We start from the raw sequence: 24089 nt of genomic DNA, 5'->3' as shown, positions 1-24089 counted from the left end.
TTATATTTAATTTATAACTTTGTCCTAAATGAAGACAAAAAGAAATTATATTTTATTACATAATGTATCCTATTTATATTATTCATAATAAAATCTTATCAAAAAACTCTTCTTTCGATTGGACCTGTATTTTAATTAAAGCATATTTCCATCCCTATTAAGAAACTACTACTCTAAATTCCACACTATTACACCAATTTTCATATATCATATATTATTATATTGTAAATGATCGTACCACATGTAAGTTTCATATGTAATTAGTTTTAAAGATGAATCCATAATAACATTATATACAGGGTGGGTTAAATATTTATCAGTTATCATTATAAACAAACTCCGCTAACTTGATTATTATTTATTTAAGTTGTATCATTGTATGTTATATAATTTAATATTAATATAATTTTTAATTAAATGACTCATTCATAGTCTAGCCAGATCTAAATTAGTTTGACCTTTTTATAAATTCTCAAGTATGAGTAAATTGTAGGGTTGCTCCTTAAAGCACAAACATTTTTGTGGGATGTGGCTCTTAAATGGACAATTCAACACAATTTCCACTACTCAACACACAAAAGTCCTATGACAATTGACAACACATTAAGCCAGTAGTGCATGATCAATAGTTTTGCATTGGAAGATCAAGTATATTAAACGTTAAATTGTAAATCTATAATCTATAATCTATAAAGACTACTAATGAAGAAACGAAACTGACACATATTAGATTTTCATTTAATATTTTTCCGCTCAATTATGCTAACGTGGCAGCGGATTATTTATTGAAAATCATTTCCTAAAATACTAGAATTTATTTAAGGTGCAGAATAAGATTTGGACAACTTTATTATTTTCTAATATGATTCCTATATTATTTCCAAAATAAAAGAAAATAATATTTTAATATAGCAAAATTATTTTTCAAATTTTTTTAATAGCTGTAGAATAATATTATTCTTAAATTTATAGACCAGTGTAAATTTTTGAATAATACTGTGAAATTTGTAGAATAATGTGACTAAAATGTTAATCAATATCATTAATTTGGTAAGTATGTTAAAATTGATACAATATACTAATGAAGACATGATTAGGACACATGCCGACTTTATAATAAAAATTTTCTCGCTCTTTTCGTTTTCTTATTAAGGAAATATTTTTTAGCATATCATGTAATATCTTTTTGATTAGATTTGTTTAATTGATTAATTACAAAAGATTTTAAAACTTTACCTTATTTACTACTAATTTTTTGACATATACAATCATGTAAAATATGTAATATCTTTTAATTACATTGGCTAATTATCGAATAACATATTAATTATTTATGTAAATTATTAATTTTCATTAAAATAAATTTTTAATAAATTAAGAAAATAAAATAATTTTTAAAGTTTTTTATAGATAATCATGTATATTACTTACATGGCTATATTAAAAAACTGCACAAGTTAAATAGATTATACATTAATTATTTAAGCAAATATAAATTTCAAATGATAATTTTATCACCTATGTTTGACAAGTTTATAATACATAAATACTTAAATTAAGTTATATGTTAATTATTATAGTATAAAATATGCTCTTTAGGCTTAAAATATATTTTAAGGTTTTACAAAGACATTGAACATTTAAATTATTTTTGTATTATTTTTTATGTGTAGAAATTTTCTATTATTCTATGTAATTACTTATAAACTATACTCCTTATTTAGTGCATAATTTTATGATTATGTTTTATATAGTAATATATTAATAATATGAATCTCAATTTAATAGTAATACTTTTATAGTTTTTAAAATAAATCAATTTATAATTTCAATATACTTAAGAAGTTAAGAGTCATATAATAACTAATTACACATATAAAATTATTAATTTTATATTTAAATAGTTCATAAATCGTACTTGGCACGGGAATCTATCTATTACAAATATAATGTTGTGAATGTCATATTTCTTTCCAATATATTATTTTCAAGAACATATTCACCACTACCTAACATTAGCCTATCCTAAAATCAAAAAAAAAAATTATGACAAATTATCAAATCAAAGTGTAATAAATAAACTGATACTGAGCAAGTAGAAAGGTCTTTTATTGTGTGTTTGTAAGTAATTATCCGTTTTAGAATAAATCTTCAAAGTTAGACCACATTTTGATAAAAAGTGAAAAAAAAAAGTTGAGATTGATTTGAAGTCTTTAACAAAAAAAACCATTGTAATTATTCATATCACATCAAATTTGCAATATTCATCATATTTAATTGAACTAACTATTGCATTGAACAACTTTTTGTCTTATACAGAAATGAGTTATCAACAAAATAATTATTCATAAAAACAAATTATAAAAAAATGGGCGACTACTTAAAAATTGTTCGTTTTAGAAGGTAAAGAATACTAATGTTTATACTCAAAAAGAAGATATAATAAATATTAATTTTTGAAAGGATTTTGATCTACATATCTTATCACGTATGACAAATAATATGAGATAGATTTTATTTTCCTTTTACCATTCATTTTATAACATAAAGCTTTATAATTACCAAATTTAATATTACTTAAATATATATACATCACAAAAATATTCGGCATAATAAACAAAAAGCAAACATTATACTTTCCTCCGGATTTTAATAGTTGCTACAGTTGTTTATCAACTGATCTTATTTTGTATATATTTCTTCATGTATAATGTAAAAGATAGTCAAGTGGGATCTTATTTGATTCGCCTTAATACATATTTTCATAATATTAATTTTTTAGAATTTTTTATCATATAAAACTAAAGATATTATAGATTAAATTCGTGTATTGAATAACGTGAAAAATAGAAATGTATCAACTATTAAAAACCAGAGGAAGTAATTTTATAGTCATAATCATCAACTCAATATTCCGCACAAATTAAGGTTCAGAACGAAAATATCCCAAATAAAACATACCCATACTACCATACCTCTAGAAGGAGAGAACCAAGAAACATGCACCCATTTCATATACTCTCAAATTCTTGTAACTTTATAGCTTAAAATTAATTTTATTTATCTCTTTAAAGTTTTCAACATTTGTTATCTCTATAAATTCTTACATGTCTATAATTAAATGTTACAAATTCAAAGTCACCAACTCAATTCTTAAAAGTTGTTCATTAATGTTGTTCATTAATGACGAAAAATGAATATTCATAGGATAGTGGCTCAATGGATAGAACATCTACATGTTAAGTAGAATATTTAGGATTTGATGCCTATTGGATATAGGTATCAGCTGCGGCCTGGTGGTTTCTTGACTACACACATCCTCTTTACTCCATCCTTTAGGAGAACAGGCATGGTTTGCCTCACCTTTCAGAAAAAAAAAATATCCATTCGACCCTATCTTGTATCAGCAGCGAGTATCCTTTACATTTACCTTTTTTATATTTCTCTATCTCATCAAATTTATCTTAGAGACATTGGCTAAATAACAAAAAAGAATAGAGTCGAATATAAACATTATGAGATAGTGAGACAAATGTGAATTAGTCGAAAAGATAAATTAAACGTGAAGTCAAAGAATTAAATAAAAAAATATAATTCATGACGTACCGATGATTAAAAGGAAAAATTTTCGGGAATAATCCCATCTATTGACGATCCGCTGTGAATAATCCATACTATCGATTATTTATGAATAATCCCACCTTTCAACTATTTTTGCTCGTGGCACCCCTGGAAAAAAGTGACCGGCTAATGCAAGTTTTCATGAAGCTGTTGCAGGTATTATTCTCATTCCCTTTTATATCTTCATCTTGTTCATCCATCTTATTCCTTAACCCTAGCTTTCTTCATTCTTATTCTTCTTCTTCACCTACTTTCTTCATTTTGGTTCTTCTTCTTCTTCACCTACCTTGTTCACCCATCTTCTTCATTTTTTTAATTTCTGAAAATATGAACACCAATACCAATATTAAGCCAGCAAAATACATTGGTTTACTTCTTGGTTTGAAGATGATGGTTTGGAATTTGAAGATGGAAGAGGAATTTGAAGATGATGGTTTGAAAATAGATTTCTAAGGAGATAGATAAAATAAAGGGGATAGAAGAAATAAAATCCATATGAAAACCTGCATAAGCCGGTCACTTTTTTCCAGGGGGTGCCACGAGTAAAAATAGTGAAAAGGTGGGATTATTCATAAATAATCGATAGTACGAATTATTCACAGCAGATGTTCAATAGATGGAATTATTCTTGATAATTTTTCCTATCTAAAATAAAATAAATTTTGTGAAAAAAAAAAATACAGCAAATTTGGTGAGAGGGGAAGTATTAAACATTGGCAAGATGTAATTGTCCAAGTTGTAATACATTAATGAGTGTAATAAATGGTGAGGACGACGTAGGCTCAGGATGGAGGAAATGTTGTAGATGTAGCTTATAATTCTGCAATTATTACGGCATCACCATCCTTTCGGTGTTACGTTGATTGTTGTGTATCATTATTTAATCTATCTTTTTGCATTATTATTAATTAATTAATGATGATTAACTTAATTATTTATCATTAAAGTCAATGATGCATCAATAAACACTTGACAGACCATTTTCCAAATGTGGTGAATATGGGCAAATAGTTCTTTGATTGGAGTTGTTGAATTGTTATTTGTTAAGTAGTTGTTTATGTAAATAGAAGTATTTGATAAAAATTGTTTAATTGCTTTTTAGATAAAGTATTTTAAAAAGTCTAAACTCAATGAAAGATAAGTTATTAACTTTTTTATTTTGGGTTGATAACAACTAATTTAAAAAACTGTTTATCAAATACGTTTGTTTAACCATTTTACAAACTTAAAAGGTAAAAAAAATTATTTATCAAACACATGCTAAGAATTTAAGCTGTAATTATACACTTTTATTCTTTAAAAATTTACAATAATAATACCCTCTTTAAATCTTAATCACTATCTTCAAATCCCATCCTGACTATTTATTTTTTTTTTAATATCACTATTCCTTAATCCCTATAACATTCTCTTTGTAAATGCATACAAGTAAAGAGAGTAGCGTGTAAATATTCTACTTACGTTTGATTGGATTGAAGAAGTAAATAGAGCGGTTTTTCAAAGCTATATGTAAAGTGCATAAGTTTAAAAAATAAAAAAATATTGTTATATTACCTATTTTAAAATATATCTTTTTATAAATTTAAAAAAATTACCAAATTTATTGTCTAAACATATATATTAGGTCCATAGGTTAGAAAAACCAATAAAACAAATTCATAGCTTGATCATAGTATTAAAGCATTTTTTTAATACTCTCTGTCCTATTTAATTTGATGCAAAAAGAAAGTTAATGGTTTTTTAAAAAAAGATAGATAATGGTAATAAATAAAAAGAGAGAATGAAATGTGTTGATAAAATTAAAAGAGAGTTAAAATGTATAGATGAAATTAAAAAAAAGTGATGGACGATTGTCTAAAAATAAAAATAATGCAAATTAAGTGGGACGAATCAAAAATGTTATAAATGGGACGGAGGGAGCATATTTAAAATTTGGTTTATCAAAACAAGAAATGCAAAAAAAAAATAAAAAAAATTGTGGATACATTTAATAAAAACACCAAAACATTGAGATAGGTGTAATCATGACCTAGCTTTGTATTAATTTCATCAAAAGTAGAATACTAGTAAAGATTTTCATCATTACATTTACAAATTACAACTATCCTTTTTCAATGAGTAAAAATCATTAGTCATTAAATTGGATTTCCCTCTTTTGTTTTCTAAACCTTACAAATTCCAAAAACAAAATATAGAAAAACAAATGAGACAATATATTGAAATGGACCCTCCAAATAGGCCCATAATCCATTTCACATCCATCATTCTTAGTGGGCCTTCTTTTCTTTCTCTCTCCACTTTCTGCTCAATAAAGGCCCGCGCCGTCGGGTACTTCCTAGTCTCTTTTATCAGTTTCCTCTCTCTCATCACGTGCCCACGTCACCCCATGTATATGTTTTTAAATTTAATTAAAAAAAAATTAAAACCGAGCATTTTCAAACCCATGTAAATCACTAACAGACCGGTTCAGAGACTTTTTAATTTTAGCCATTTTAGCCAGCTTCTCGGCTTCACGCCAAGCCGAAGTCGGCGTAAGCGGCTCGCCGTTCTCATCAACCATATGTTGAACCATAGAAGAAGCTTCTTGTTGTTGTTCCTTTTGCATATGATAATTTCTCCTCCAATGAACATGCGCCAGCTCAGCTTCTAACCCGCGCGCAAATTCCTCGGCTGAAGCCAAGCCGCTAGCCGTGGACTGCAACACTAAAGCTCGAGCTGAATTAAGTAAATGATAAGCGCTACTAAAATCACAATGCTCCACGAGCCGTCTAGACTCAGCTACGGCTCGAGTGTAGATAAAAAGATTTCGGAGCCGTTCAATTCTCGGTTCCGAAGATCTTACAGCGTGGGGCCGAGGAACTAGTAGGGCCCGCTCACGTCCATACATAACTTCTTGAGTCACTGGATCTTTATAACTGCAACGAACAGACATCACATGGTGGGACCCAATAGCTGACATGGGTACTTTCAATTCTATCAAAATTTCTCTTTCTTCTTCAGCGTATAAATCCCCAAGCCGAGCCGAGTCAGGACTCATTAAACTCGGTCGACCGTTACAAGAATAAACCGCCATTATCTCAGCCGGAGCCGACCCGGAAGAGAATCCGAGTTGAACCCGTAAATCTTGAACAACAACACTCAATAACCCACCAACACATTTCGCAAAAGCATCTTGATCTGAGTCTTGGGGTCTAAACCCGAACCCGGAATTGTGAACCGGGATCTCAATATGGGCAAACCGGGTCGACGATACATTAGAGCTTCCCCGCCGTTGATTTGACGCTGAAGGATCATCTTGACCGTCGGATAATAATATAATGCTACAAACCGGATTTTTTTCCCTGCGATCTTCTAGAACTTTTCCAGCCTTTTTCAATGCTTCTCCAACAGAAGTTCCTTGTCCACAAAAAAGATGATCAACGATTTTTCGAGCAGATTTCTGACCTTGAGATGTCATTCGACGAAGAGGCATTAATCTTTGAGGAGTTGAAGAAAATGCAACAATGGAGAGACGATCAGATGAACTTAAGGAAGAAATCACAAGCCTCATAGCTCGCTTAAGCATTTGAAGCTTAGGACCAATCATACTTCCACTTATATCAAGAACCGTCACCAGATCAATCGGCGCACGATTCGTCGGAGATAAAATCTCCGCCGTAGTAGGCGGCGCTTTGACTCGTAACGCCACCGCATACGTCTCATGAGATCGACTACCGGAAACAACCGCGGCTTCAGGTAGTAATTTCACTTCCACGCTTCTCTCTGATTTCTTATCAATGGAGTTATACGGATCGATTGACTTAACTTTGGTAGGTTTCTTAGGATTAACAAAAAATCCTTGAAATTCTTCAGAATCTTCCGTTTCTTCAGCTTCCGGGATGGGATTAAACCTCGGCGATAAAAGCGGTTCATCATCATTATAGTTCTTCTCTTTAGATTTCTTATGCGCTTGGATGATCCGTTTATCTTCAAAAAGAATACGAGCACTACCGGTAGGTGTAGCTGGTGCACTGACAGCTATGGCGGCGGATTTTGTGGCGGTACTTGTGGTTGTGATTGTTTTCTTATCAATGATTTCATCAGATGCAGATGGGTTGTTATTTTTATGGAAAGAGAGAAGAGGAACATCTTTCCATGTGATATTACAGACTGGACAGATCAAATTGCCTTGTTTTCTGACATGGGATGATATACATGGGAAATGAAATGTGTGTGAGCATTCTGCTGTGAATATTGCCATTCCTTGACCTGTTTTTACACTTTGCATACATATTCCACATCCATTCTGCATTCCATTTCACTCAAAATTATTAGTTCATAGACTATTATCATTTCATTCATTTTTTTAAAAATAATCATTATAACTTTTTCATTTCAAATTATTTTTTTGTCACAGATAATATATTATAAATTTAACTCAACAAATAATTTAAATTAATGGTTAAGCCCTAGATAGCGTGTTCAAATAGAGTGACCTAAAATTTATCCAATCTTATAACCAAATTTGATTTGATCAAACTTAAAACATGGTTTACAATTATGTAAAATGCAACGTCAACTCAAAACCCAATTTCAAACGACTCAAAATCACCTCGGTAATCCAATAAACATCTCTGACCGCAACATATATTATATACTCTAACATTACATTTAAGAGATTTAAAATTAGAAAAAAAATATAAATATATTGATTAGTAGTGTAAAAAAAAAAGAAAATATTGTTGTATAAGAAAATTATTTGAATTGTTTTTAAATCAAGTTATAGCAATTAAAATGAGTAAGAGGGAGAAAATAATACTACCTTAGTAAGACGAAGTGTATTCTTTAAAATGGCAAAAGGAGAACGAGGAGAAGTTGGGTTAGAACCCAACTTACATTGAAGTTTCGGGCTCGGGTTTGTGTTCGGGTTAGAGCTGGAGCTGTTGTCTGAATCTGAGGTGGTTCGAACACGTAAACGTGGGGTAGAAGGGTTACTAATGCTAGAAAATAAGCTTAATTTAGAGGAATGTTTAGGTGTAGGAGTGGGAATTGGGTGTACATCAACCGTTTGTGGTGATTGGTGGTGGTGGTTATGGTGGCGGTGCGTAGGTCTTTCTTTTTCCCTCTCTTTTGGGATGGTAGAACAGAAGGCTTTTCTCCATCCAGTTCCCATATTGTTTGGTTATGTGGAGAATTAAGTTTAAAGGGAAAGTGAGGGGAAAATTTAGGGTATGATGAAGATTTATAGAGTAAAGAAAGTGAAAATGGATCTGATGATGCCAACATAGAAGACAAAAGAGAAGGATGAAATCATGGGATGAATATAAGTTTGTATTTTTCAACTAAAAAAGGAGGAGGATTGGAAGATAAAAAGAAAAGGAAAGGACTTAATTCAATGACTTGAAGTAGAGAGTGAGCCCCCTTTGCTTTCCTTCTCTTTCTTTCTTCTCCTTTTCTCTCCTTTTATTATTGTTGTAATTGAGGTATCTACAAACTTTTTCCCATTATTAAATTTACCCTTGGTCTTGGACGAGACAACTTTATAATAAGATCGTTAAGTTGGGTGGTTCAATTTGCGCGTGTAATAATTTGAGTATTTTTTGTGTTAAATTTATTTATTTTCTTTCTCAATTAGCGTCATGTGTTATTTCATTGAAAATCAATAAAAAAAATTGATTAAAAAAATAATAATAAAAAAAAATTGGTGTTTTATTTAGATGGAAAGAGAAAAAATGTTTATGAATGAGATTAGAGAAAAAGTAAAATTGTTGTCAAAAAGAAAAAAAAAACGCAAATTTAGTGCGACAAATTAAAGTAGAAAGTGGTACTAATTGAAATTTGATAGGGATTGAGAGTTTTAAGAAAGTAAAAGTCTTGTATAAACTTGATCCACTTTATTTTATAATAAACCAACCAAATAATAACAAGTATTTTTGGATGATTATATGTGATTATACTTGTCAAGTAAAAATACTTTCTATTTAAAGACCTTTAAAGTTAGTACATAATAAGATAGTGTCGACAAAGTTCATACAAAATTTTCTCCGATAAAAATGGTTAGATGAGATAACAAAGTTAAATATATTAGTTAGTGTAAATTAAAAAAATATTGTGAATCATAGTCAATTAGGAAGACTAAAAAGAAAATCATTGAAAATTGTAAGGGTCTCATGAAGTATTTAGCGAGATATTTATAAGTCAAAAATAAAAATTGTGTAGTAAGCTTAATGGTAGAGAGAAAATTGTTAAATGAGCAGAGTTTTATTTAATTACTATTTTAATTAACTTTAAATATGATCTAAACAAGTTTTAAAATAATATTTATAAGAAAATAAAGGGACCAATAAAAATAGTAGACTCATGTGCAATATTAAATATTTTTTAATTAAGAAAATGAGGAAACCACTTAAAAAACATATGTATTAAAATAAAAATAGAACAATAAAGATAAACTGTCCAAATAAGAAAAAAAAACAATTAAAAAAGAATTTAAAAGAGTAAAAAAAATAACAAAAATACATAGGGAATAGGTAATCTCAAGGTAAAAAGGGGCAAGTACAGTATGGAAGTATTGGGTAAATTAAACTTTTCTTTGCTTAAAATGGTCAACGGTAACTTCTCTCTCAAGTCTCAAGTCAGGATGTAGTCTGTACACCCACGTCTCTAAGACTCTTAACAGTGTAAAGTGTAAACCATTGCCTTTTTATTTCCCCCATTCTTCTTCAATCTTTCTGTTTTTCAGATTTGCTTGATTCTTTTCCTTTTCTGTTTTTTTTTTTTCAAAATTTTCATGAAATATTTTATTTTTAATTTTTAAATATTTTGGAATTTCAATACATCTTAATTTACGTTAAGAAATCACAAATCTTTTTTAATAATTTTTTTTAGTTTCATTATATTTGATAGATAGATTGATGATCAAATTTGGGTTTTAAGCTTTTAGCCTTATGCTTATGCTTCTCTATTTTCATTAGTTTAGCATTATAATTAAGAGTGATACGTCTAATAGATTGTGGATTAAGTTCAATATGACTTTGTTTAATGTTTAGGAGTGAATATTAATTTATTTCAAGTACGTGGGTTGAGTATTATTTTAAAAAAATTAGACTCAAGTCGAATTGTTCTTTATTATACTACAAGACGACTCTTGATGCAGAAATATTGGAAATAAAAAATAATATTTAAATCTGTGAATTATGATTGAAACTGAGCTATTGGCTCATTATTAAGGATATGTGGGATAGAATCGAGTTGGATTTAATTTTATTAATTAGGTATGGAGAAAGACCAAGTTAGTTTGAAATGGATTGTGCCGGGTCATCTTTGACTTATGTTTGAATTTAAAGTTTGAACTGCATTGAATCTTCATTTAAGGGTCGGTATAATTTGAATACATTACACTCATATTCGATTGCTTTTTTTTATTAGACTAGTTTAGAAACTAACATCCATTGAGTCTCAAAAATTAAAATTCAGACCCTAGATCTAAAATAAGTTATTGATTAAGTCGAATTTTGTTTATATAAGGTCAGAAGTCAATGACACAAACATAGGTCTGTTCCTATAGTACTTTTTGAGTTTCATTATACCGATACTTTCATACTTATTACATTTGTTTTTTTACGCAATTTAGTTTGTTATTTTAAGTACATCTAAAAATCATAAAAAGTTAATATTACGAAAGTATGCAATTAAACAATTTAAACAAGATTCTACTTGACTATATTTTTCTTACACGTTAGTCGCAATATATAAATAAGTTTAAAAGATTAATATCAATCAACATAACGTAGAAAGTATTACAGAACACATAAATTATTAATTAAATTGATATGAATTTAAATTTATAAATTGGATGATGAGATTAATAAGTTGAAGTTAAGAAGAGTAAAATTATTGTTTGATGATGAAGATGATAAGACATTAGTTATATGTTCCCAACAAAAAAAGGTACCTAAGGTTAGGTGCATGCCCAGGCCCCAGTACACGAGTGATCACAGCCGTTGATTGGGATGACAACTGCAATGTCAGTTCACATCACTGCAGATTGCAAGATAGTAGTGTGTATAAGTCAGTTACAAATTATAGGGAAGAACCAATTTTTTAACCAAATTATAGTGTCAACTAAGCTAAATCTTTTTTAAGTTGCCCTAAACTACTCTTACTCATCACTACTTAAACTAACACAAAAATGACTAAGCTTTCCTAAATACTCTATCTTTACTATATGTGGCTATACGTCCGTCACATTACAGGTTTTAAGCATGTTTAATATATTTATCAGTATACGGTCTAAGAATATCAGTGTTCTTAATATCAAATTAAGTGTTTAAAGATATAAAATTGTTAGAAAAATATTATTAATTTTAAAATTGCATATGATCTTCAAAGAATTTATCAAACTATATTCTGTTTTTATCAATTGTAAGTATTTCGGAATGGAGGTATTACTTGTAGCGGTAACATTGCAAATTCTTGATAAAAATTTCACAAATTAGAAAAAGTTTTTAGAATAAAAAAAAAATTCATATATATCTTTTATTTTCTTGAGTTTGCACCTTAAAATTTAAATGTATAAGAATTTTTTTATGTTTTAAGGTGCAAATTCAAAGATATAGAAAGCGTAATACTTATGAGTAGTATTACCTCATAATTTTTGTTAATTTTAATAAGTTTTATAATTAAAAATTGATGGAGAAAATATTAAAAGTTAAAGAGTAAATATTGAGGTGTAAATAGTAAAAAGGAGTATTAGTTGTGTTCCCCCTAAAAAGGGTTATTGTAAGAACTGTGGTAGTGTCAGATAGTAAATGAATGTAAAAAAGTGTGAATAACTCTAAGAAAGAGCTAAAAAGACTGCAAGCCCATCTTCATAGGCTGACTACATTTTTAATGATAAACACGAGAACGGAAATGCAGATACTGTTACTCCTACTGCTTCTCCTAAATCTACTTTGATTTGATTTGGTTGTCAGTATTTAATGGTAGAAATAATAATGAAAAATTAACATAATATATCACAATAGTAATAGAAAATTAATATAATTTTGGTTAAAATATCGCTTGACAACGTTAGTGGTCATTTTTATCCTCCCTCAACATTTTCATTTTCTTCACAAAATTCATTACAATGCGTTACTATTTGAATTTATGATTAATGTTTCATTACCATGGGTATGACGACATAATACATATCATGAAAATTTATTTTAAAATCGTTTCTAACTATTGTTTAATATCGATTATCAAACAGGCGTTGTCCTATGCATTTTTCAAGTATTGCTTATTGACTTTAAATACCTAAAACAACCTGTTGAAAATAACGTGCATAATGTTCAAGGTTAAGTATTCGTATACTTAGAATTATATAAAGTTAAATACTTATTGGTGGGTATTTTGGGCAATAGGCAATATTTGAGAGTATTATTTACAAATTTTTCTAATAAATATAGTATTTCATATAAGGGATAATAAGAGAAATGTGAGAATGAGATAAAAAATGAGATTACGTAAATGGTTCACATTTAGAATCCAAGAAAGAATGTGGATCATGACTTAAAATACATTGAGCCAAATTTAATGGAACTAAAAAAAAGTAGAACAAATTTTATGGCATTGAAGAAATAGTTAATTACTTAATTGGTTTGAAAATCAAAAGCTCGACTTAATCTATAGCAGATCATGTCAATCCGATTTCAATCCACTCAATTCGTATAGAGTTTTTAGTTTCGATTTTAGGATTTTTAACATTGATAACATCTTATTTTTAGATCTCAGTTTTCAACTTTTAGTTTATGATTCAAAATTTTTAATTACTATAAAAAAAATATTAAATGAACTAATTTAAGTTATACTGATTGACTTAACTCAAAATTAACCTAAAGTCAACCTAATAAGTAACCCAAAATTATGCAACTACTTATGATTTTTTGAAACGTTAAAATTTTGAACATTTTAAAAATTCGCTACCTATATTACCGAAAAAAATACTTAAATTGTCACTATATTATACACTGACTTCTTTATTAAATATATTTTTATATTATTAAACCATTAGCAATTATTTATAGTGCTACGCTAAATTCTCCCACTATTTAAATTGCAAGGACAAATTAATGATCAATCAATTTCTTTTTTTAAAAAAAAAAAAAATTATAAAATAAATTGAAAGAAGAGAAAAACTTAATGACAATTAAACTCAAAACACTGAGACAAGAAGCGATTATCTTATGAATTTGTTATGATAATTAGCCAACAAGCATGAAGATCTGTTGCTCTAAATAGTAGTAGCAAACTTGTAATTGAGGTTAGTTATTGAAAGAATCTGTGAATTAATTAGCCAAATTCAAGAGTCTTAGATCAAACCAAATCATACAAGGCAATAAAGTAGGGGCAATGCAAGAAAATTGTGTAGTTTAAGATAAATTGTACCTTCCCAAAAAAAGAGAGATTCTCTCTTTGTTTCAGAACTTATAACCAAAGATGGGGCATGCACTTAATTGAATTCACACATCACACCAAGATTAAGACCATTTTTTAAGTGAAATTTTTTTTCATTATTCTTAGGCTTATTAAGTTATTAGCTTTGTTTTTCTCAAAATAATAATAATAATAATAATAATAATAATAATAATAATAATCATTAAAATCTTTAAATATCTCTAGTTTCCACTAACAGTTGACTTAATAGTTAAAAATTCAATGTTACTAAATGATCAAATAAACCAACTAAATTAGTAAATAACCAACAATCAACAATCAAATACCTTAACTGAAAATCAAAACAAACCACACTCATAAAATCTATATTATTATTTTATTATTTTAGAATTGTTTGTTGATTATTTTCAAGAAAAAAAAAATCAAATAAATCGACTAAAGATTTGGATACAAAGAGAAAAAACTGAATCTGTCAATTAATTTAGAAAAGAGAAAAGACTTACTATAAACATCAATATCCCATCTTAGATCTTACTCAAATATCTTCGGTTTTTTGTCTTGTCAAATAATTTTGCTAAATTGATATTCCCTCTATCATTTAGGTTTTGGTGGAATGATAAAATTTGAGTTAAGTCAATAAAAAGAATAAGAGGAGCAGAAAATGTGATTTCCGGAGAATGAACGAAATGTGTAGATAATATGAACAATTAATTTAAATGTATTGATAAAAATTAAAGAAAGAATATGAGTCATGAATATAATAAAAGCCTATAAAACAGATACAAAAGACAAATATAGCAAATTTCATAAAAGAAATGAGTAATTATATCTTTCTCAACCCTTTATTTAATTTACAGTCCCATTAAAACAAGACTTAATTTTTACTTTTGTTAATTATTAGTATGGGCTTTTAGGGTCTATGTCAACCAAGTTCTTGAACTTTGGCAAATTGTTCTTTGCAATGCCACACTATCCTTCTCCTTTACCCTCCTTTACCTTTATTTTCTCTCAAAATCTTCTTATCATAATTAGCATTGAAATATGATCATCAATCTTCACCTAATCATTATTAAATTCATTAAGCATCCTTTCCAAAGCTACTTTTTGTATGAATGCTTATTGCTTGCTACATCATACATGTTGTATCTCCTCTATTTTATACTGTTGATTTTATATTGTTGGTTATATATAATTCATTTAACGAGAAATTTTTAATTTGATTTTTTATGGATATAAAAAAGTTAATATGTATTCATGTGAGATCATATTAAATTCGTTTCAATGTATATAACTTAATATATATTTTCGATACTATTTATAAAATGTATCTATCGATATATACATATTAAAACATGAATTATACTTGAAAATGTGCAAAAAAATCAACAGTAAGTTGTAACCAACATCGTAAAACGAAATAATAATATTTAGAAATTAGTCATGTTGCGATCTTGAATATAGGCTTTCTCATAAAGTTAGGTTTAGTTCCACAAGAAAAGGTGAGGATTAGGTTTGATTAAGTTAATAATAATAATCAACCTTTAATTAGGGATTAGGGATAATCTAGTAAGACGTGCCGTATTAGAAGAGAAAAAATTAAGTGAAGATGCTCATAAGTTAGATCATAGATGCTAATACATTGTCAAAAAGCATCTCAAATGATTGAACTTAAGCTACATTGGATTTGGTAATTAAATACTTAATTGTGTCATTAGTAGGAGTAGTTACTATGTCTTTGAACAACGTAAAGTAAAGGACTTTTTGAATGACTACTAACTAAATATTCAAACTTGACTATTCCGTATTTTTCACAATGTTGATTACGTTTTTTATTTTTGGTATTTTTCTTTATTTATTACATTTAATAGATGATTGTAAAACTATTAAAAAAAAAATTTAATTATTGCTTATTCAAATAATAAAGTTAAACATTATTAAACCTCATTCCAAAGTTTAACTCTAGTTTCTAATTTTAATTATTAAATATAAAGTTCTTTCAAGAAATAAATTATCAAATATGAATTAAAATGTCTCATAATTACTTTTACTAATTATGCAAGGTATGAATGTAACCAACGTTGTACACAATGGGAGTATAATGATCTAACTAATAGCCTTTTAGAGTCTTGACTCTTGCATCGACTCATACAATATTAATGTTGGATTATATTATGTGCCATTTAAGAGTTATCTTTAACACCCAATAATAAGACTACAAGCATAGCTGAATATTTCAATTTAAATAAAGGATGGTTAAGATTTGAACTTATAACCTCTTGTCATGCTGATTTTTTATACTCCCTTCGAACTAATTTAGTTGTCCCATTTGCTTGGGCACGGTTATTAAGGATGGTGTGGGGTCCATTAGAAAGGGTAAATAGTGAAGGCTAAGTAGTGAAGGGTAGTTGGGTAAGTAAGGTATATGGGGTATATTCGTAATTACGTGTGTGAACTAAGGATATTTAGGTAAAAAAAGATTGACAAAAATAGAAATAGGACAACTAAAAAGACTTTGCCAACTAAGGAAATGAGACAACTAAATTGATTCGGAGGGAGTATTATATTAAAAAATCAATTTAACCAATTAAAAGCTTAAATTAATAATTAAAACCACGACAAATATTATATACTCTAACGGTTAAAACATTATTATATATCACATAACTGTAGCTATACCAAATAAAAATTTGCACTATCGAGAATCGACTAGCAATAGTGATTCCTTCTTTTAACCTTAGGCTAGCACGTAGCTTATAAAAATAATATGCCATTTTGGATATTGATTAGTGATTACCCCCTAACTTCCGATGGTGGTTACAATTCAAGCAAAGAATATAATATGTTGGTATACATGAGGTTTGAACCAACGAGTAGGTTTGATAGTTGTATTTATATCAAAATCTTTTACTACTCGTTATCTTAATATATTTGAGCATATATTATATATTTCTATTATTTTATAATTTACAATAAAAACTCTTTATCTTTGAAATTTTATATAGTCGAGAGTGCTGTACACGCTTATAACCTTTCGTATATGCCTCTTTTACAATATCATGTGTTTTTTATTCTACGAAACACAACTAATGATATTAAAGATTAAAAGAATTCATTTTATAGTATAAAAAGAAGAGTTGCAACAACTAATAAAAAATAAAAGATTTATATTTTTGTTACCTATTTACTTATCAACGAATTTGGTCAAAAAGTTTTAAAGCTCGTTCATAAAGTATAAGGGTAAATTTGAACACAATTGTATAGCTCGGTAAAAAAAAAAAAAGAGCTACACTTGAACACCTTTCATTCAAATAGATAAAGGATGTGAAAATATGTTTTTTGTAAGTCTTTGTTTATATCAATAACACTTAGTTTTAAATTGTTAAACTTCATGATACAAGTTTACAACATAGTAGAACATTCCTTACTATAAAAGGTATGAATTATTGAAATGGATTTGGGTCCATATCTCAAATATAAATTACAAAAATAACAAACCCAATAGATTTTGATATACATATAATTGAAAAGCAAAGTATTGAAATGTGATATTATAGATTTAAGATTGAACGAGTCAACATGCATGAGAAAGAGCATATGATATAAAGTAGTTTGATACATCCAATATTCCGTGTGGACCATTTGAGACATAGTCTTAAGCCTTAGCATATGATATGCCATGTTCAATTATGTCCATGTGGAATCACTCAAAGTCAAGAGTCATTCATCATTTTAGATGTGAGTTTGATTAATTATAACATTAATTATAATTAAGAAAAAATATTTGTAACTTTAAATATTATGGATATGTTTGGCAAAAGGTTATTAGTCTAAAGAACTTGTTGGCTGATTTGTCCAGTTAAAGCTTAAAAATATTTGACGTATTAACTAATAAGGTACTTGTCGTGGAGATATTTTGCAAAATTATTCTTGATAGTTGATTATTTGTTAGAGGAAAATTAATCAAAGTCACAAACCAATGAAAAACTATTTATAGTATCTTTTTGGTTTTTGCTTGTAAGACAACATTTCAACTGTCTTAAAAATTACTTTTTAAATATTTTTTTGCTGTTTAATCAAACAAAAGCCAAATAATAATTATGTAAATAAAATCAAAGGTTAATTATTTCAATTAATGTGATATAGCGATAAAATTTCGATATAACATCAAATTTAAACTATACAATTAATATTCATAGATACATATTTACATAGTACTATACTATACTATATATTAGCCCTTAAATTAATTGGGTTCAACTTTTGTTATCCCATCCGTTTTCTGAAATTTTTAGTTTTATTATATTTGGGTGATTAGTCTTCCCACCTCACTTTTGTCCCTATAAGTCATACATTATTATTATTATTATTATTATTATTATTATTATATATACTATGTTGCCTTTAGATAACGATATTGATATGAAATCTTTACATTGTATACGTTCATTTTTAGATCCAATCAAAATATAGGTGCATAACACATGGAGTAGTTCATTAACATTTATTCAATTTTATCCTATAAAAGTTTATTAAAGTATTCATGTTGCTAAAAGTCATAGAATCAGATCGTGATCCTGTTTTAGTGGAGGATTTCGGTTAAGATTTTGGGTTCGATTTTTATATAGGGGCATTTGAAAAATTAATTTATTGATCAATTTTAGCTTATTTTGATATAAATAGAAGATTGGATGATCAAACCAGTTAATACTAGTGTTTGGGGAATTAATTGGTTGAAACAGCTTATTGATACGAATATGCTGTTTTTGAACAAGCTGCTTATAGCAGCGGGTTCAAAATCAGCTGGTCAAACCAGTTAATAAAATCTTATGGTCAAATCATCTACTATAATCAGCTATCAGCTATCAGTCATTTGCCAAACACCCTCATATTTAATTAGAGATGATCATAGGCTGGATTTGGATCGGGTCCTACCAGATCCAAACCTATTTGTATTATTTTTAGGTGGACCCATACCTATGCCCATCGGGTATGGTGAATCTAGGGTCCTACACTTGTCGTAAATGGGTTTTAGTTTAATTGTTTATACTTAAATGTTTTTACATTTAAAAAATGTATTACTATAAAAATGGATCTAGGTTGTATAAAAGTCTTAAATAATTAAGTCCTAATAAATATACAAATAGGTTTCAAACGAATTAAAAATTAATTTGACTTTTTAAGGTTGTATAATAGGTCGATCTAGAGCGAATCTATTGGTTTTGGAATGGGTTTACAAGATATGAGTTTTAAATGGGTCTAAAGCAAGAGATAAGGTCAGGATCAGATATGGGTCTTAAGTCCCTAGACTCAGATCCAAACTCAAACCTATTTATTTTTAAATCTAATTTCAAATCTGTCGAATCTCAAAAAATTAGATATAAACTCTAAAATTAGAGGCTAATTTATACAGGTAACTATTCTTACATATACTTCAATAAAAAAAAGTGGCAATCATATAAAAACAAAAATTGATGCAGCTTTAATCACATATACAATTTTAAGGACTTGTTTTCTTCACTTATGGAGTAATGCATAACAAAATTGAACTACATTAGATTACATTTACTTTTATTATTTATTACTTCTAGTATCGAATAAGAGTGCTTGATTTAAGTATATACTCCATTAAAATGAAAACTGAAAGAAATTCAAGTCTTTATTTTTTAGTTATGCAATTTGTTTAAATTTTAGAAATTGGGATGGTTTATTTATGTTTGGTTACTCATTTGTTTATGTTTTTTTTGATTTCAAATCAAAAAAATTTGAGTAAAATTATATACAATTTTCTATGGTTTTGGTTGAGAAGCTAACCATTATATTTTCAATTGAGTTTCAAATTAACTCAAACTTAATATAATTTTTTGATTATAGGGTAGGTTGAGATTTGATGATGGATAGATAAGAAATAAATCTAAGGAAAAGAGGTACTTGCTTAATCTGAGATAAAGCCTGATTTTAAAACCTAATGCAATTTTTGTTAGACTAACTTTGGTTCAATATCAAATCACTATGATTAGTTTGGAATACTCGTGTTAATTTTGTGATTTATGAAAATTTCAACCACCATAAAAACATTATGTTACGTGTTGATCATACCATTGTAAAATTGGATATTAGGGGTGAAGTTGAACACATTTCTCTGGCTCTTTCTGGAGGGATTACGGGTATAGATTGTCCATTATCTTTCCCCACTTGAAGCCTATTTTCGAGTGAGTAACTAGATAATAACTATGACATTACAATGTGAATTACTCTCTGTCCCTTTAAGTTTGTAATTAATAGTATTATTTTTCCTCACAATTTGTTACCTGCTCGGCAGCTAGTAGGGACAGAGGAGTAATAATGATCTACTGGTATAAAAATGGTGTGGAGCCAATATCATTGTTTTAAGTTTTTGGACCCATATTCAGGGGCCAGGACTACACCTATCGCTAATGTCACCTTACTACAAGTGAACAAATACATACAATTTCTATGAATGGCATAGAGTGAACGTTGTGTACTACTTACTTGGTTTGGTGGCATGTCTTCTCCTTTTATGAGACAAAATTTTGCATTTAATATAAACCATTCAAATTTAAAGTAATTGTTTGATAAATGATTTTTTTCTCAAATTTTGCGTTGATTATCAGGTTATTGAGTGACAGTTTTAATATTTATTCTGTAAATGACTTTTAAACTATTGAAAAACTTTACTTTTACCCGAAAACAAAAAAGTTTCTCTAGGTAGCTTTTCTTTTAAATTTTGTTTTTTGTACATAAGTGAAGTTAGGGGTTGACGCCTGTCGGGATTGGCCACAGTCCCCCTCAAGTTTTTAAATGTTTCCTTATATGATAAAAGTACAAGAAACTTTTGCGAACTTTAAACCTTCAAATGATTATAATATGGTCTTTTGACCCATCATTTTAAGTTTTGGCTTCTCAACTACTTTTTGACTCACTTTTTCTTTAATCACATAACCAACAATAAATTTTATGAAATATTTACCTAACAACTTGCTTATATAGATAATTTAACTGCTAAAAAAACTAATCTTACCTGTTAGCCAAATAGGTCAATTGAAGCAACCAATTACCTATTACCAAACACCCATATGATATGCAATATGGCAATATCTACTCTTAGTAAGGGAGACTTAGATAGATAGGCTCTACTTTGGGTATTATTTCCTCTATTTATATTTAATTGTTAAATATGATAATATATTATAATTATTAATACTACTTTCAAAAGTATTTTGATGAAAAAATACAAAATATAATATGAAGCATATGACAAGCCACTAAACAACATTTTCCATCCAAAGTCCAAACCCCACATAATAATAAACATAAGTTAACTTGTAGTTGGCCGAAGCAGAAATTATTTGACACCAAAATCATTATGTTTACTGAAATTGGCCCAAGAAAAAGATTTATTTGTTCAATTGGGGTATAAATGGCTATTTTCTGAAGAATTTTCCTATCAATACGGAGTCTGTTGGTGATAACTCACAATACGTGGCATGTGCCTTACTCATCGTGTTATTGACTAATTTGATCAGCTTATTTATTAGCCGTTAAGCTAGTTGTTTGAATCAGCCAATAAAAAATATACATGTTTGATTAAAAAATATTTATTAACTAAAGTTTATTAAAAAAAATAAGTCAAAAGCTAAAGATAATATGATTTATATCTTCATATTCTTACTTCAAAGTTGTCCTAAATTATTAGGAGTTTCTGTTTCTTTTCTAGGCTTCAAATTTGTCTGAACCTAATTAGATTTAGATTTGGTGTTGTGTTTTCTTGTTAGGGTTTCCAAGAAGGGTAAAACCTGATGTGTGTATTTTATATATTATTTTCTACCATGCCCCCATTGTATTTTCATAGCATTTCTCGCGTATTTTGCTCAATTTTCTATTGGTTTTTATGCTTGGTTGGAGTGTTTGTTTCTTATCTATTTTGTAGGTACAAAGCTCTAATTATACTAGGAATCGACTCTTGGAGCGAGATTTGCAAGTTGGAAGGTCATAAGCTACTCAAAGGTCATTTTTGTGCTGACCAGGTCTCATACCCGGGTGGGTTTCCTCATACCCGGCCGGGTGAGCCTCTCATACCCGGGTGGGTTTTCACATACCCGACCGGGTTTGCACTTGATACTTAGAAGAATTTGAAGACGCTATTTGGAAGAGAAAGTTGCCACACGCACCCGGCCGGGTTTCCACATACCCGTCCGGGTGAGCCTCTCATACCCGGGCGGGTTTCCACATACCCGGCCGAGTGAGCCTCTCATACCCGGGCGGGTTTCCACATACCCGGCCGGGTGAGACTCTCATACCCGGGCGGGTCTCCACATACCCGGCCAGGCTTCCATTGAAGATTAAAATGCTTTGCTGCGTACCCGGCCGAGTTTCCACATACTCGGCCGGGTCAAGCAGTTATTTCTTTTTGTAACTTCCCATATCCTCCGATCTCTTTTAAGGGGATATAAATAGCTTTGGAGAGGAATTTTTGAAAGAGTTTTTCCTCTGTTTTTTAGGGTTCGGTATTGAAAAGATTTAACACATTACTTGTCATGGGTGATTGTTAATCAACACTTGAACATTGTAATTTTAATTATATTGAAGGTATTAGTTTCAATTCTAATTTCTTGTTCTTGTTTATCGTTGTTATCTTTGAATGTTTGTTTCCACATTTAATTTGAATTTGATTTTCTCCATGGATTTCATTGTTGAATCTCTTGTTAGTTTTAATATGCTTAGTGAGTAGTTTTATTTCTAGGGCTTGGTGAAACTATGCAAAAGGTCATGATTCTTGTTTGATTTTAGGATTTAAATTTGGTTTGTCTAGGCGATTCAATTGATGGGTTTTATATTGATTGCATGTTTGGCCAATTTGCAAGTTTTATTCGCTCAATTCTATAAGCGAGAGTTGCGAGTTTGAGTGAACGATTTCCTTCTTTGAACAATTAAGCTTTAATCGCGATAGCTTGTTTTATTGTTTGATTGTCGAATTTGTTTGCGAGAGCAACATTTTCCTTCGCCTATATTCATTCCTATCCCAATTATTGTTCAAGAATCATGATCGATGCATAGTGAATCCTTTTAGCCCTAGGTTTTTAATTATTGAATTTTATTCATCTCTTGTTTTTGCGTTCTACTTAGATAAACAAAAATCCAACATTTGATCGTTAGCAATAGTGAACTTGGTTCAAATTGTGACTTTATTTGTCCTTCCACAGTGGTTCGACCCTACTTTCACAACTATACTAGTTAGGTGAATTAGGAATTATTTTTGGTAGTAAAACGACCTATCAAAAATTGGCGCCGTTGCCGGGGAGGGGCAACAGTTTTGCTTTTTGAATTTAGCATTTGCTTTTGCTAACCCACTCGAGGAACAACTGTTCTTCGAGCGTATTTACGTTTGTTCTAGTGTTTTTGTGCATGACCAGGAGTACCAACAAGCAACCTTTGCTTTTTGATCCTGAGGTTGAGGCAACTGCTCGTAGAACACACGCAAGTGCAAAGAAAAGGAGGGCGGAGGCTCGTAAACAAGCTCAACAAGCCTCTCAATCTCTTGACATGGCAGGTTAGGCTCCCGAGAGAACTCTTAGGCAGTCTACACAGCCCAAGGCTAGCAATGTTACCGCAGGGATTAGGATGCCGACTACTAATGCTGGAAACTTTGACATCAAATCCCATGTTATGAATATGATCACGGGAAATCAGTTCTATGGTCTTGACAATGAAGAACCCGTCGATCATCTGCAGAAATTCATTCAAGCATTTTCTCTACAAAAGATTACTGGGATGACTGACGACGAGCTCTACTTGTACCTCTTTCGTTTCTCTTTGGCAGGCAAGGCTCAACGTTGGTATAACTCTCTTCCCAACACCATTACTACTTGGGCGCACTTGTCTGATGCTTTTCTAGTGAAGTATTATCCCGGTTATAAGACTCATGACTACAGAGTTAAGCTCTATAGTTTCTCACAAGATGCGGGGGAGACTTCTCATGATGCGTGGGAGAGATTCAAAGATTACCAATATATGTGCCCTCATCACGGTAT

The 24089-nt window shown here is 29.3% G+C and overlaps 1 protein-coding gene, 1 long non-coding RNA gene and 1 other non-coding gene across 3 annotated transcripts; all 3 read right to left on the bottom strand.

Moving 5' to 3' along the window:
- Nucleotides 1–3029: 3029 nt before the first annotated feature.
- LOC130810433 (uncharacterized) lies at nucleotides 3030–4271 on the bottom strand. Its single transcript, XR_009041056.1, has 2 exons — nucleotides 3607–4271; nucleotides 3030–3477 (listed from the first exon to the last, which is right to left on the bottom strand). It is a non-coding gene; the product is annotated as an uncharacterized LOC130810433 (long non-coding RNA).
- Nucleotides 4272–5628: 1357 nt separating this feature from the next.
- On the bottom strand, nucleotides 5629–9096 carry LOC130810650 (E3 ubiquitin-protein ligase WAV3). The gene is made up of 2 exons (XM_057676792.1): nucleotides 8423–9096; nucleotides 5629–7906 (listed from the first exon to the last, which is right to left on the bottom strand). The coding sequence occupies exons 1-2, from the start codon at nucleotides 8771–8773 to the stop codon at nucleotides 6041–6043; spliced, it is 2217 nt and encodes a 738-aa protein (XP_057532775.1). The 5' UTR covers nucleotides 8774–9096; the 3' UTR covers nucleotides 5629–6040.
- Nucleotides 9097–23981: 14885 nt separating this feature from the next.
- Nucleotides 23982–24089, bottom strand: LOC130811971 (small nucleolar RNA R71). Its single transcript, XR_009041581.1, has one exon. It is a non-coding gene; the product is annotated as a small nucleolar RNA R71 (small nucleolar RNA).

This window comes from Amaranthus tricolor, chromosome 4 (assembly GCF_026212465.1).
Source record: "Amaranthus tricolor cultivar Red isolate AtriRed21 chromosome 4, ASM2621246v1, whole genome shotgun sequence".
NCBI classification, from domain to species: domain Eukaryota; kingdom Viridiplantae; phylum Streptophyta; class Magnoliopsida; order Caryophyllales; family Amaranthaceae; genus Amaranthus; species Amaranthus tricolor.
The sequence above is the reverse complement of the archived record's forward strand: the minus strand, read 5'-3'. Positions and strand labels throughout refer to the sequence as shown.